At 44.6% G+C, this 15944-nt stretch overlaps 1 protein-coding gene across 1 annotated transcript in view; it reads right to left on the bottom strand.

Moving 5' to 3' along the window:
* LOC146830237 (E3 ubiquitin-protein ligase TRIM7-like) overlaps positions 1-15944 on the bottom strand; it is a 178516-nt gene that overhangs the window by 155987 nt on the left and 6585 nt on the right. The window contains exon 2 of the mRNA XM_085604443.1: positions 416-511. Within this exon, the coding sequence (XP_085460569.1) occupies positions 416-472 (57 nt within the window). The 5' untranslated portion in view covers positions 473-511. The remainder of the gene's footprint in view (positions 1-415; positions 512-15944) is intronic.

Raw genomic sequence — 15944 nt, 5'->3', positions numbered from 1 at the left:
AAAACCATCAACCCCTGTTTGTTTGGAAAAAACACACAAACAAGCTTTTTTGAAATGCACTTTCGCACTGGTCTTGTTCCACTTTGGATTGGGGTTTTCTTTCTCACTGGAACACACTGCACTAAATGTATGTTGAGACAATGAACAATTTGGTAAATATAAGTTATGTACGATACACTACGGTCTGGATATTGCATTTCTTCTGGCATTGTGTGCTTACAGGTAAATAGACTGATTATTTGAAAAGCGAAGCGAGTGATGCCTGTGAGAACCAGTGTGATTAAGGAAGCGTCACTGGCCCAGGTCCCTGTGGGTTCAAGGGTGTCACTTGTGCAATGGAGGTGATCTCTAATCTAGACCGGCACATACACAACGGCAGATCTGTAAGTGCACAGGACTCCTGGCTGCAACTCACCCTTAGGGTGTTACACTGTGCCTCCTCCTTGAGTTTAGACTCCAGAATGTGTCCCATCTCTTTCCTCAGAGGTCGCAGCCAGTGCTGGAGCTACACCTGCGGGGAGAAAAGAACACAAATGACAACTGTAGATGTGTAAATTGAAGCGCTTCAAACAACAATAATCACTGCAGCAGCGCCCACATATATCCAGATTTTAAGTACCAGTCACATCGCTTTATGTGTTAGCTGCACCTACCCAGATTGGAAATATCAGCCAAACTTTGCTATAAAATAACTAGCAGCCACACATCGATATCTTACGTACTAGCCATAGAGGACTAGAGTATACCTAGCAGCCACACATATCCAGATCTTAAATACAAGCCACATATAACAAGATTATAAGTACCAGCCGGAGATAATCAAATCATAACTACCAGTCACACATATCCAGAGTAAGTAGCAGACAGAGATAACTAGATCATAAGTATCAGTCAATCATTTCCAGACAATAACTAAATGACAGATAAATATATCATAAGTAACAGCAGTGCATATCCATATTGTAAGTACCACGCCGCATGTTTACAGACCATACGTAGCAGCTGCACATATTCAGTTCTTAAGTACCAGCCAGAGATAACTAGATCATGAGAAGTAGTCACACATAACCAGCCCTTAAATAACAGCCATAGATAACTGGATTATAGGTACCAGACACACATAACTAGTTCATAAATACCAGACACACATATATATGCATGGTACTTACAGGGGTGTGAAATTAATAAAATATCTACTTGTCGATCGGACACTGTGAGAAGTTGGCCTGGCATATGCTGGTCACTAGTTATAGTGGCCACCTTGCACCAGTCCAATTCGACTCTTATGGTAGATAGGTTTAAGACAACCTTTTAAAGAAAGCTATCCTAGTGGTAGCTGTGGAGAGCAGCCTTCAGGCTAAGTCTCAGAGGAATGTAAAGCAGCTTGTTTTACCTTATAATCTCTTGAATTACCAAATGAAAGGACACCACACAGGTATATATCAAATATATATGTATTTATTTCTAGACACACTCTACTAATCTCTTTATGAGATTAGAAGTCAGGAACACATTCAAATATCAACATTTCACAATAAGTTAAGCACAAATATGGCTGAGGCCCTAGGGGCGTACCAGACCATATAATAAAAAAATGGGTTAGGAATGTCGACTTGCAGAATGACAAGGCCTAGGGCCTGTAGAATCGCTGGGACTTCACTACTGCAGTGAAAGCAGGTAAGTAACAGACCCATGGGAGACGCATGCAGTGTGTGAACACAGCCGTGACTTCCCTATTGATTACAATGGAGCAAGTCGCGGTTGGATTTTTAAAGTTCTAGGGTACTTCGAGCAAGTCTACAAGCAAGCCACTTACAAGGTAAGTAATTCGAGGGCCAACACACACTAGGGCACCGGAGTGCACGAGTTACTTCACCCAGGGAAGCCGGGTGCATAGGTGTCTTTTGGTGTCAGGTCGCGTCACTGTTTTCTATGGAGACCAAAGAAGACTTGCTGCTTGCGTCGACTGAAGAAGTGTCCGGTGGAATCCAAGGGTGGATTCTAGATGCAGATGACCTGAAAATTGAAGGGACAGTGTTCACAGTCACTGGCCAGTGACCGGGAGCCAGGAAGCTGGTTGCCCACGGAAGTCGGGTGATTTCAGGTGATCAGGGGTGTTTTGACTCTTCCCTCACGAGGTCCAGGAAGGATCGACGATAACCAGCAGCTGGATTCGGAGTGTCCCACGACATCTGCAGCTTACTGAGGTGTCGGCAACCGGATTGGAGCCAACAAGCCTTGGCAATAGCAAGTCTCGTGGAAATCAAAGAAAGTCAGCGTTGCAGACCAGCAAGGTCTGAGGGACTCACCCAGCGAGGGTGAGTGAGGGCAGGCCTGGAGCAACCAGGGGAGCCCTTCGAGTCGATAAGAAAGTCTTTTGGGGACCCACAAGCCAACGGGCAAGGGATCGCAAAGACACCTCTTGAGGAAATGCTTCACAGGAGCCCACGGTCACTCAGGACGGGGTAGGCCTCTGATTTTCGCTCCAAAACCTGCTGGAGGCTTGGGCCACAAATGGTCCAATGCACAAGTTCGTAGAACGTCTTTAAGGGGGTGCACTCGACAATAGTGCACGGTACCCGGGTACTGCTGTTCTCATCACTCGTGGGGTCCACTCACCTCAGCTCTGCTGGGGACTCACAATGGCCATCGAGAAGTCAGGAAATTGACTTCCGGGGCTGCAGGGACTTCGAACTCCAGCGGGAAAGTTTGCGACCGTTGATTAAGGTTTTTGGTACCTGCCAAGCAAGGGAGTCACTCCTGGACTCCAAGGGAGATTCTTCTGTCTTCCAAAGGTAGTGGAACGTCGAAGGGCCAGGATTTTTCTTTGTAGAGCGTCGTCCAGGGTTATCTACTTTGCAATGGCAAGGTTTGCTATCTTATACTGAAGATAGGGGAGGGACTAGCTCTATGACCACTCCTCTGGGAGGGTCAGGGTAGGGGGTGGTTACACCCACTTTCCTTTGTCCAGTTTCGCGCCAGAGCAGGGACAGGTAGCCCCTGAACCAGTTTGAGCTGGCATATGCACAGAGGAGCCTACTGCTCCCCCAGTGCAGGACTTCAAAGCACTTTAGAAGTGCACCCACCCAGCCCCAATACACTTAATCCTGTCTGGAAGGTGGTGACACCTCCCTGTGACAGGATGCCTATTGTTGGGCCTCCTCCACTGCGAGTTTCAGTCAGCAGCAGGAGGGCAGCCCAGTGTCTGTGCTGGTGGCATCCATTTTGTGATGCCAAGGCTCTTTCAGATTTTTACTGTGTTACCACAGTAGGTACATGTCGTCCCCTCTAGAAGGGTGGGATCATACTCCCACACCAGTTACTGGTGTGGGTATGATTCCAAGTTGTTTGACACCAAACACGACAAAGTTAGCATTTACCGTTGGGTTATAATGCACTTAAGAGTATATGGTTTAACCGCATCCACAAACAGCCACAGAGAATAGACTCTGCCAGCTGCAGAGGGGTCCTGCTCATGCAGAGGCACCCCCTCACATAGTAAACCAAGCACCCTGCCCTTAGGATTGATAGGGCCTGCCATAGGGGTGGCTGATAGATTTATATGTGTGTGTATGGTGAGATATAGAAACCTATACCTCAGTGAGGAGTGCTAACACTACCTCACCCAGGCTTCAGTAGCAGACCTGTGGTGTCAGATTGAGTCTGCTTCCCAGGGGTGGCATAATACATGCTGCAGCCCCTGGTAGGCCTGTGAAGTACCTATGCCCTAGGTACCTAAGGTACCATATACTAGGGGCTCATAAGGTACCACAGTATCCAATCACTAGTGCATCTAATATGCACACCAAGTCGTTTAGAGAGAACAGAGACTGGGGCCCTGATTAGCAGGGACCCAGCCAGACTATAGCCAGAAACCAGTGTATACATCAGAAAAAAGTGGGGGCAACATAAGTGCAGATCCTACTCTCCTGCACACACATTACTTCATAACTCTACTTGTTGTGTAAAAACATTCACTTGTCCCAATGGTGATGATGGATGGAGCAGGGTTTTTTCTTTAAAACCAAATACCGGTTTCATTTTCGCATGTTATAATTAAAAGTACTACTGATTAATTAATAACTACTAAAGATTTGTCAAGTCTTGTCTAATCAACCTTATTAACAGAAGAATTACACTTGGGAATGCTATTGCATGGCTAAATTAATAAATGAACTAAGTTGGTGAGAAAATTGACGAAATAGATGTTGCTTATGTGATGTTATTGTGTTTTGCGCTTATAATTAATATGCATTAATGGCTTTTGATGTCGCAAAATGGCTAGATAAATACATACACCTAAGGGTATTAGTAGGGGAATAACACCGTATAATCATTTCCGTGCAGTAATTTTGTTTTGTGTTTCATTTTACTTAAGTTGACCAATGTGGCCTACCAAAATAAGGCTACCACCCGCAGCCTGCATTCGAGTTGATGGAAATTTTGCAAGAAGGCTTCGCGCTGCCTGTGACCTTGCCCTTTTGACGAACTAAAAAGCCATGATCATGACGAAAAATCTGGGAGAGATGCCAATTGCCCCTGAACATGAAATTTGTTGCCAAGTCAAATACTGACTTTATGAACTTGTAATGATCCCACGAATGGGATACAATTTATCCAAAAGAGACATCTGTAGAAGTAACGGATTAGTTATGGACTCCTTATTTCTATTCATTATTTGAGACGATCAATGTGTGAGAAAAACTAGCACTGTATCTCAATGTACCAAGACGACATAATTTCCGCCATTCATCCGTTTTGTACGATATGATTGCAACATTTTGGAATGTAATTTTAGTATAAATTTTAGTAGACTAGAGAGGTCTAGCGCCACTTCTTCCCGAACTGATGATCCGAGGTCCCGATGCTGACGGAGAGGACGGTGACTCTACATGACGGCTAGAATCTTTGATTATTTTGCTGAGGACCGGTTCTGACTTAGGATCTGACTTTTAGCCAGAATAGGTAAATATGAGAGAAATGAATTTGCATTTAATTGGCTTTATCATACAATTTTAGATAAACGAATATTCTGTTTGCATCACTGTGTCGGGTGGTTATTTTATTGTCATGTTTATTGAATTTATTTGCGTATTGTAAAATATTTCACCAGATCTATAGCAACTAGTTGATGCCATTGACCTCAGGGCACATGCAGATTGGTTAGGTATCGAAAGTGTCTCTCCTTATACATGGCACGGATAGAGTGGTAGGATGAATGTTGGTGTAATGGGCCACACCAGCGTGCGATGTGTGTGTGCGTGTGTGACTGTGAGATCACTCCGTCCGTGGAAGTAGAGGGGATTCGGAAGCTCCGATCTGCACCAGTTTCTTGGTAGCAGAATGATGGTTAACTATTGTCTTGATCTGGCGAATTTGCGTGTATATAGGCTTGTTGATTATTGATTAATATTTGTACTAACACTGTATGTCGAAGTTGTATTGAGTTTTATGTAGTGTGTACGGCTTCTGGGACGTAGGGAGTCGGGGACAGTTGCGTAGTAGGGCAGAGGGAGTGCTGCTCTCGGAAAAAGGCGGGATTGTTGGCCCTGTATGTAGACAGGGGAAAACGCGTGACAATTGAAGTTGCGCGTCGCATTGTCTGGGTTCGATGAGGTAGCATCGCCGTGTGTTGCCATTAGAAACGTATTTTATGTGTGAGAGAAGTGTATACGATAGCGAAGGTTATCTGTGAAGTTCTGGTCTTAGGTATCAGGGATCCTTATAGCATTCCGTTAACGCTTATCACTAGAAAGGTAATAGGTATTCTCTGAGCTTGTTAGAAGGACGGGGCAGAGGTAAGCGCTGCTTTGTTAACGTGTGATATAATTCTGTAGTAGGACAGACTGTTCGCTGTCCTCGGGAAAGACAGAATTCTGTGTGAATGTACTACATTTTCTGGTGTGAAAGTGCGTGAATGAGAAGGCATTCTGGTTAATTGTGAAACTCTTAGGAGCATTCCGGAGAAAACAGTGAATTGGTGCTTGTTAGAAGGGTAGAGTAGAGGGATGTGCTACTTTATCAAGGGAAGTAACGATTCCGTAGTAGGGCAGAGGTAAGTGCTGTTCTCGGGAAAGGCGGAATTCTCGTGGGAAAAGGTCTTTTGCTGTTCTGTGGCTAGCGAAGCAGACAATGGAGATGTTTGTATGTTGTAACTAACAGACTTGCAGAAGTTGAAACAAAGTCTACCGAGTAGTTTTGTAAAGGAGGGGTAGACGAGAGAGACAGGAGACAGGAGCAGAAGCTGCTGCAGCGACTGCTGACGTCAGGGAGACCGCGCTGTGATTGGACAGTGGGTTGGAACGGTGGAAGCACGGTGATTGGTGTGCTAGTGTATGCCGCGCAAGGATTCGGAGATATACAAGGTGACGTAGACGCTCCAGGATTGGTGCGTTGGTGTGAGTCGCGCAGGGATTCGTGGACTGAGTCAGTGACGTAACCGCTACCGGATTGGTGCGTTAGTGTAAGTCGCGCTGCAATTGGACAGGAGATCGTACAGTTGTAGAAAGACAAAAGGGTTGCGGAAAAATAAGGAAATGTATTATCACGCTGAAGAAAAGAAAAAGAAATCCTTGTTTAGTAAGGTTAAGAACTGGTTTGACAAAGATAAAGATATCGTGACTAGGGAAGGACAGTTACTTCCCCCGATAAGAACCCCCGCATCCTTCATGGTTGCAAAGTATGGGTATCATACCTGTATTTGGTTAGATAACTTGGTGAAGTATACAAAAGAGGATGGGGTTTTAGCTTTCCCGGAACATGGCTCATTTAATCTGGCCATACTGAGAAACTTACGAGAGCGGATGATGTGTCTAGAGCCTCGGCCTAGGCCGACGCAATTTGAGGCATTAACTGAATGGGAAGATAAAATGCATGAGCGAGAAAAGCAGAGGAGTGGAGGGAATTACTGGTATATGTTCGGGCGAAAGTATGATCGCGAAACCCATCATGACCGTATAAGACGATGGCGTGATGCCAGTATAACCGAGGGATTATATCCTGTAAGAACAGCAGAGGAGACGGAAGGGAGAAAGTGTACAGAGAAAGAACATAATGTAGAAACAAGGAGGTATGGGGCGAATGAGTCTGATGACGATGTCCTAGAGGACATGCTCTACAAAAGACCACCCCCGTATAAACGAGAACCAGAGGTAGGAACAACAGTTACCCCAATGAGAGACACCCTACGGATTATAAAGACAGAGGTTATGACCCCTGAATTGAAAAGCTGTAGTTCTCTGGCAGAGAGAGAGAGAGAGAGAAAAAGAGAGAGAGAAAAAGAGAGAGAAAGAGAAAGAGAGAGAGAAAGGGAGAATGAAGTTGATGATGAGAAGACCAGAGAACTAGCAAGAACTACCTTTGAATTGACAGAGAAAATCAGAGAACTGACTAAAAATCTTGAGGCAGTTACAGTGCCTGTGACAATAGGTCCGGTTATGCCGATTTTCGACAAGCAGAGGACTGATGAAAGTGGTTTGACAGTGCCATATGTGGGCAATAGATTGATTGTTCCTCCAGAGCAGGCAGAAATGAGAACGGGAGAAAATCAGTGGGGAACAGGAGAAAATTAGTGGAAACTTACCATATGTGGAGGAGAGTTGAATGTGCCGACTAACTCAGGTTTGAACTTTGGAGGTGTGGAGGGGAACAGAGGATCGATCTTAGAACCACAAAGAGTGACAGAACCAGGGGGTACAGAAAAATCTATGGGAATAACTGCTGAAGATTTGAATGATTGGCTGAAGGCTTTGCAGAGGAAAGAAAAAGAATCCCAGGGACTTGATGTAGCTAGACTACGTATGGAAATGGAGGAGCTGATTGTAGGAACATTCCCACAGAAACGCTGAAAAATTATCAGGAAGGAGAAATGTTGTTCTTATGTAAAAGTATCACATGGAGAGCAAAGAACATACATGACAGGTTGAAAGGAATAGCAAGTGAAATGGGGATTGACATGGACAAGGTAAAAGCTTTATAAAAGCCTTACCGAGTGGATTTTACAGATAAGGACATTGAGAATCTGAATAATGCAGGCCGAACAGGGCAGATTAAGGAGATGAATGCTTTGCTGAAGAAATGGGGAGATGTGGAGAGATGGAAAGATATATGGTATAGAAAGCGAGAGGATGCAGCAGACAGAACTTACTCGACATTCCCTCTGAAAGAAAAGGAGAAAGCAGTGACAGCCTACCCCATGAGGGAGATTCCAGGAGGTGGGTACGTACATGTCCCATGGACCAGACAGGATATTTTATCATTTACAAATGATTTCCCTCGACTAAGGGAGAAGCCCGTCGAGTGGTATAGACAGGTCGACAGATTTGTGAAGTTGTCGAAAGTGCTGTGGATCGACCTGAATAGTCTGTTTGATATAATTGTACCAGCAGACCTGTGGGCAGAATGTAAAATAGTCATAGACTGGCCTACTAAGGAATACCACAGAGATCCAAAGACAGGAGCTCCAGATCCGGAGGTCATGAAAAAGTATGAACAGGTTATGGCCTTCTTGAAAAATAAGGTACCCCCCAAGGAAACAGACTGGGTTAAAATAGATAGAACACATCAAGAAGTGAAAGAATCAGTCCATGCTTACTATGAAAGACTAATACTGGCTTTCAAACAGTTCAGTGGAGATGAACATCTGGGTGACAAGGACCTGAGCCATTTTGTATATAGATTTGTATATGGCTTGCGACCTGAAATCAGTGAAATAAGGCAGCATACCGTAGATTGGCAGAGCAAAAAGATTGATGAGATTCTGAGACATGCAAAATACTTCAGTGATGAGATTGAGGCAAAGCAAAGGAAACTGAAAGAAAAGGCAATGTGGGCTCAGGTGAAAGTTGCAGAAAGACAGGAAGCTCAGTTAGTTGAGCAAGCAAATAACCCAGGAAATAAACCCAGGTTTGGTCCAGGAAAAGGGAAAGGAAATATTGAGGAAGCAAAGAAGAAATTCCCTTGCCACAACTGTGGAAAATTAGGGCACTGGAAATCCGAGTGTAAGAATCCACCGTCTACTAATGATGACAATCCATCATTGAATTCACAGGTGCAGAGTGAGGGGTGTGGTCAGCATCAGCAACAGCAGAAGGCTGTTAAGCAGCAGAATCAGGTGCCAAAACCACCCTTGCCACAAAGAAGAGGATCCCAGAAGTACAGCCAAGATTCGGGGTTCTACGATGAAGAGCAGGTAAACAAGCCAAAACGCGCAAGCGCTGTATCTCAATATTGGCTGAAAAATGAGGGAAGTGATTCTGAGGCAGACTTCTGACGGTGCCGAAGAGAGGAGGGGGAGTGCGTACTTGGCGCAACTCTAGAAATAGACTAGGCAGGACCTTTTGTAGATGGAAAAATCAATGGTGAAAGTGTTACTTTTCTAGTTGACACAGGAGCTACGAGATCAACTGTCAGGTCAGCTGATATAAAGAATCTTCCTCTCTCGGATGAAGCAATCCAAGTAGTTGGTGTGTCCAACACACAGATTAAAACTCATCTCACTGAACCAGTAAAGGTTAGAATAGGGAAATTCTCAGACATGCACCGATTTGTAGTGTGTGACACTAGTCCTGTGAACTTGCTAGGCAGGGATCTGCTGTGCAAGATGAATTGCACTATTTTCTGTACTCCAGATGGAATAACCTTTGAAACACCAGATGAGGATGTCCTATACAGAATGACCATGGATAACAGGGAATGTGAGGCTTTGGGAACATATGCTGTGTTTAATCCAGATGCATTACCCCCAGAATTGAAACAGACAGTGAAAGCAGCAGTTTGGGATTTTACTGGAGAGGATGTGGGCCTGATGAGAAATGTAGATCCAGTGAAAATTACTGTAAAAGAGGGAGTGGCATACCCAAACATCCCACAATACAGACTGACACCTGAAATAATTGAAGGAATAACACCCATAATTGAGAAAATGATTCAGCAGGGGGTGTTAAGGGAAATATTGAGCAGCCCATGTAATTCACCAATAATGGGACTGAAGAAACCTAATGGAAAGTTCAGAATAGTACAGGATTTGAGAAAAATTAACAAGATTGTTGTGTCGTGCTGTCCCATTGTGCCAAATCCATCAGTGATTTTGCATCAGATTCCCCATGATGCAGAATGGTATACAGTAAATGATTTGTGCCATGCTTTCTTTTCTATCCCGTTGCATCATGACAGCCAGCCAATATTTTCATTTAGATTTGGAGAGCGAATTTTGGCATGGTGCCGAATTCCACAGGGGTATACAGAGAGCCCTTCGATATTTAATCAATTGTTGAAGAAATCTCTGGAGAGTCTAACAATGCCTGAAAATTCAGATTTGGTCCAATACATTGATGACATGCTTGTGGCATCAAAAACACGTGAAGCTTGTGAAGTAGACACCATTGCTCTACTGAATCACTTGGCAGATGGAGGATTGAAAGTATCTCCAGCCAAATTGCAATTCTGCAAGAAAGAAGTCCAGTATCTGGGACATAATATTGAGAAAGGCCTGAGGAAAGTGACCATTGACAGGATTAAAATCATTAGGGGAATGAGGGCCCCAATGACACAAAGAGAAGTAAGAATGTTTCTGGGAATGGTTGGCTACTGTCGTCAATGGATAAGTAACTTTTCCTTGATTGCCAAGCCATTGATTAAATGGACCAAAAGTGAGGTGAAAGATCCCTTGGAACTAAACCCAGAAGAAATGGCAGCATTTAAAGAGTTAAAGAACAGGTTGTGTGAAGCTCCTGCCCTGGGAATGACAGATTATGAAAAAGAATTTGAGCTGTACTGTAGTGAGAGAAATGGATGTGCACTTTCAGTGTTAATCCAGAAACATGGACGTCTGAGAAGGCCAATTGCTTACTTCTCAGCAACACTTGACCCAGTAGCTGTAGGTTTACCAGGTTGCCTGAAATCAGTAGCTGCTACATGTAGAAGTCTGGAACAAAGTGAGGGAATCATAATGGGATATCCTGTACGGGTATTCGTACCTCATGATGTGGCAATCCTTTTAACAAGGAGCCGGACACAGTTCATGTCTCCTAGTCGGCTGACTAAATATGAGAAAGTCATTCTTGTTGCAACCAATGTGAGCCTGGAGAGATGTGTGAATGTGAATCCAGCGACACTGTTGCCTGATGCCGAATGTGTGGGAGTGAGAAATGAAGTTGATCATGACTGCCTGGATGTGCTTGATTACTGTACAAAACCAAGGCCAGACATAAGAGATCTGCCACTGCCTGAGAGTGATCATGTGTTGTTTGTGGATGGATCTTGCTTGAGAACGGATGAAGGAACACTGAGTGCTGCTTATGCTGTGTGTACAGTTTCAGGAGTTGTGGAAGCATCACCTTTGAAAGGAGTTAAATCCGCTCAGGTGGCAGAATTGGTGGCACTAACAAAAGCCTGCAAGATTGGAAGAAATGTGAGAGTGACTGTGATGACTGACAGCCAGTATGGCTTCGGAGTTGTCCATGATTTTGGCCAGCTATGGCTACAAAGAGGTTTCCTGACCTCAAGTGGAACTCCCATAAAGAATGCTGAAGTGGTTGGAAAATTGCTAGAGGCGATACAGCTGCCTAAAGAACTAGCAGTTGTAAAATGTGCTGCTCATGGTCAAGGTGATGATTTTGTCACCGTTGGGAATAAATTTGCTAAATGACATAGCACAATATTGTGCAAGAAACAATCATTCCATTAACAGGAGTAAAGAAAGAGAAATGTCTTCTTGTTCCTTAATGTTTACTAATGAAGTGGGAACATGGGAAGAAGTGAAACAGCTGCAGGATGAGGCAGGAGATGAGGAAGAGAAAATTGTTGATGAACAAGAGGTAACTGAGACAGAATCTGATGAAAGTGAGAATGAGATACATGAAGGACGAGTTCTGAGAAAGAGAACTTGGCTTGGAGAAAGAAACAGTAAAGAAGGAAGACAAAAGAGAAATGTTAAAGGAGATCTTTGGCCCAATAAGATAAAGAGACTGAGGTATCGACTGACACGAGTTAACTCTTCGAAAGCTGAACATGTGAACGAAGTGTCAAGTCAAAATCCAACTAAAGAAGAAGAAACAAAGATACCTGCGAGAACTAAAAGAATAAGAAAACCAAACCAGAGGTATAAGTCACCAGAATGGACGTATGTGGCACTGCCTGAACAAGGAGAAGAGGCAGACAGTCAAGGAAGTCCAGAGGAGGCTTTACTGAAAGTGGTTGCTGAAGAAGAAGCTGTAGGAATCCTGAGAGTTATCTTGTCCGACATTGGAGAAGAGACGGATGTTCAGGACCTGATACAGTTTGATGATGATGAAGAAACAGTGAAAAGTGATGAAAATGCAAATTGAGTAAATCCAAGGAAGTCACTTGAAGAAGAAAGTGAATAAGTAAAATTAAGAACTAATAGATTGTAATAATCTGGTGGGTACTTGCTGCCCTAAAAAGTTTGGTAGTGGAGTAGAAGAGGCTAAGTCAAAAGACACGGTCAAATTAACAAAATGGCTAACACTGAGAATAATCAAAGTAGATGTACCTTTCTGAAAAGATGGTGCAAGATGTGCTGCTGCTGTACAGGATTATTAATGCTGCTTTGGAGCGTGCTTGCTCTACTGATTTCTTTTAGAGTCACTATAGACACTTTAGAAGGTCATACTGAGAACAAAACTAACATAGGGAAGAGTTCACAGAAAATAGTACCAACTAGAACTAGCAATGTACATATACATAAGGATAGGTCAATTAATGATTTTTCTAGCAATGTTTTTTCTAAATTGTTGTATGAATACGTAAAGATCAGGCTTTGTGGGAGCGGTGTGGAGCAGGAATGACCTAAGCCGGGTGAGCGTCAGCGGACAGGGCTGCGAGCAGCAGGGGACTCCATTGTCCAGGAGCCCCTGCGTGCCCAATAGCCTACACCTGGGCAGCTCTCCCTGGAAGACACGCCCCCCTGCAGATTTGTAAGTTAAAACTGTCTATCTACTTGGCACCCTTGGGATTTACCTTTAGCCTTTGGATCAACGCGGAACTGCACCGGGACTTTCTTCGCCCCATCGACGCCAGCATCTCGCCCCATCATCTCGCCGGACCCGCTGCGCGGGTCCCGCAGCGCCCATCAGGCTTTGTGGGAGCGGTGTGGAGCAGGACTGACCTAAGCCGGGTGAGCGTCAGCCGACAGGGCTGCGAGCAGCAGGGGACTCCATTGTCCAGGAGCCCCTGCATGCCCAATAGCCTACACCTGGGCAGCTCTCCCTGGAAGACACGCCCCCCACGCCCACATACGCATTTCATTTAGGGCTTGCTTCCCCGCAGCGCGGGAGTGCCCGGGGCGAAGCCCGGGCAAAGGGCGGGCCGTCTGAGGCCGTCAGAGGCAGGAGGAGGCAGGGCTGGGCCCACTCCCTAAGACCTGTTTCCCATTTCTCCATCCTCTGAGGTACTGTTCGTTTATACGTGCTTGTTCAGTGGCACACACTCACTTACTATTTAATGCAGTCGCTGTTTGTGGGCCACATTATATAATACCCACGCATGCTCTTATATTTGTGGTGTACTACTGCCACTTGTAATCATCGGTCTTGGTCATTTGCCCGTCCACTAATATGGCTACTTGTACCCCATCACGAAAATCATCCACGCTGGGAGGCTCAGTCAGAGGCACGTTAGATAATTTTATTACAAGAGCAGCCTCTGTTCTGGAAAAGGAGATAGCTATGGTGGAGCGACGCCTATCGGCCGAATATTTACAATCCAAAAGATCTTCGCTCGGCCCTATTCAGCTGGTCGTTTCACCGCCGCTGGCTCCACCTATCTCTTGTGTACCAGACAGCCCCATTGTCTGCACATCTTCTTCGATTGCTTGTGCTGGCAAACTAACGTCACATTCTCATAAACACCCAACTTCGTCTGTTCCTACCCCCTTTAATAATCATTCTGGGGTCCCCACACCACCGACCTCACTTGTTCTTGGGGCCATGTCTAATTCTAATGCTGCCAGCCCACAAAAGCTGAGAGGGAGAAGTAACATCGTAGCCCCCCCCCCCCTTCTAAGAAAAGGAAGAAGGGAGGAATAAAACCAAACAAAATGAATCAGCTGGGCAATATTAAACACATTGCGATGGAAAATATTGCAAACAGTTCTATTCCAGTAGCCAAGCAGTTAGTAGAGCAAGTTACGGAGTCAGATCTCTGTAAATTCGAACTTTTATCAAACGATATGATGTCCCAAATTGAGAAAGTACTTAAATCACTTCTTCTTCCTTTAATAGAAAGGATGAAGAGTGTGTCAAACCAACTAGTGCTAATAGAACAGATGATCCAGAAAAATACCGACAAACTAAATGAGAAATTGCCGAAGGTTTTGGCACCATTAAATAGTACCTCTGTTGCCAACCTATGTCCAGCGCCAGATGAAACTGTTCCACCCCCACCAAATGTACTTAACCCATCACCCACCCGAAAGACAACTGCTACCTCCCCCTCCTTTAGAGGCCCCCACCCTTCCATAAACAATGCACTCACCTGCACCCTCTTAAACAAAATACATGGTGGCAGTCTCGACCACATAGACCTCCCGCCAGAGGCAACTCCTTATGTTGTACTTATGACAGGAGTCCCTGCATTAGAGGCAGGTAAGAAAGAAGGTTATTATGACCTAAAAAACAAGGTCCTGCACTGGCTGGGGAAGAACAGGCCGTTACCCCTTAATATAAATGGTGAACTTTTGAATGTTCGCAGGCTTGGTTGGGTGGGTCCACGGCCTAAGGACATGGAAGGCGACGTAATTGTTGTCAATTTTAGAGATGTTAGAGCTACTAGACACATAGTGAACTGGTCCCAAGCTCCATACCAGAGTTCCATCAGAACCTATGATTTAACTTACTTTTACCCGCAGTCATGAATTAGGAATCCTACTCATTCCAACACTTCAACCCGGCCACAGGCAGGGTTATCCTCTTTTAATTTACCTACTTTCAATCGCTTTTCCTCACTCAGAGGATTAGAGGATGTTAATTGACGCCCCCTAGGTCATCACAACCATCATCCCTCATGTGGTTCAACGAAGAGACATTTACATAAAGACTACTCACCTCTATCTCTGACTAATGTTACATCAGATAGTGGGAGGGTCAACCCTGGAACAATCCAAATACTCTCGCGGAACATCGCAGGCCTTAAGAAACATCTGGCTAACCCAGACTGGTTTGACTTTGTCAACCAATATGATATCTGCATGTTTCAGGAGACCTGGAGCTTAGACCCTCTTTATATGTCCGGCTACTCTACTTTTCATATTCCGGCAGTGCACCAGGGCGTGGGACGACCTTCGGGAGGCCTACACATTTGGATTAAGGTCGCATTGAATTTGGACATTAAAGTCCACTATGCTAAGTCAGTAATTCTTCTTCATCTATCCTTCAAACGGCCCTGGAATGGTTCTAGAGTCGACCTTCTCAATATTTATGCTAGAGGCGGCCCGCCTACTGAAAACTCTACCACCATTTCCATTCTGGAAAACGTCTTGTCAGGTATCCCACCACTCTCCAATATTATTTTAGGTGGTGATCTAAATTGTACGTATGAGCCACTAAGAGATGCATATCTTTTAGGGCTCACCGAGGAAGATAGCAAAAACTATGAGATGGTCAAAGAAGGCACTTCAGATGACCGGTCTCATTCTGGAATTCAACCTCCGAGCCCTAAATGGAAGAACTCTCTCTGATCCACATGGGGCTATGACCTTTAATAGACTAAATGGGCCATCGCGCATCGATTACATTATTATAGATGCAAAATCCTGGGAGCACGTGGTCGACATGAAGGTAGAACAGATGCCAGATAGTGACCATAACCCTCTCTGTGCAGTTTTTAAATGGAATACAAGGTTAAATTCTTTAAATTTGAATTTAGCCTCAAAAGTAGTAACCCCTACAAACTGCAATAGAAGGTTGAAATGGCACAAAGTGTCATGC

This window comes from Triturus cristatus, chromosome 5_1 (genome assembly GCF_964204655.1).
Source record: "Triturus cristatus chromosome 5_1, aTriCri1.1, whole genome shotgun sequence".
Taxonomy (NCBI): domain Eukaryota; kingdom Metazoa; phylum Chordata; class Amphibia; order Caudata; family Salamandridae; genus Triturus; species Triturus cristatus.
Note: the sequence above shows the minus strand (reverse complement) of the source record. Positions and strands in the feature narration are given on the sequence as shown.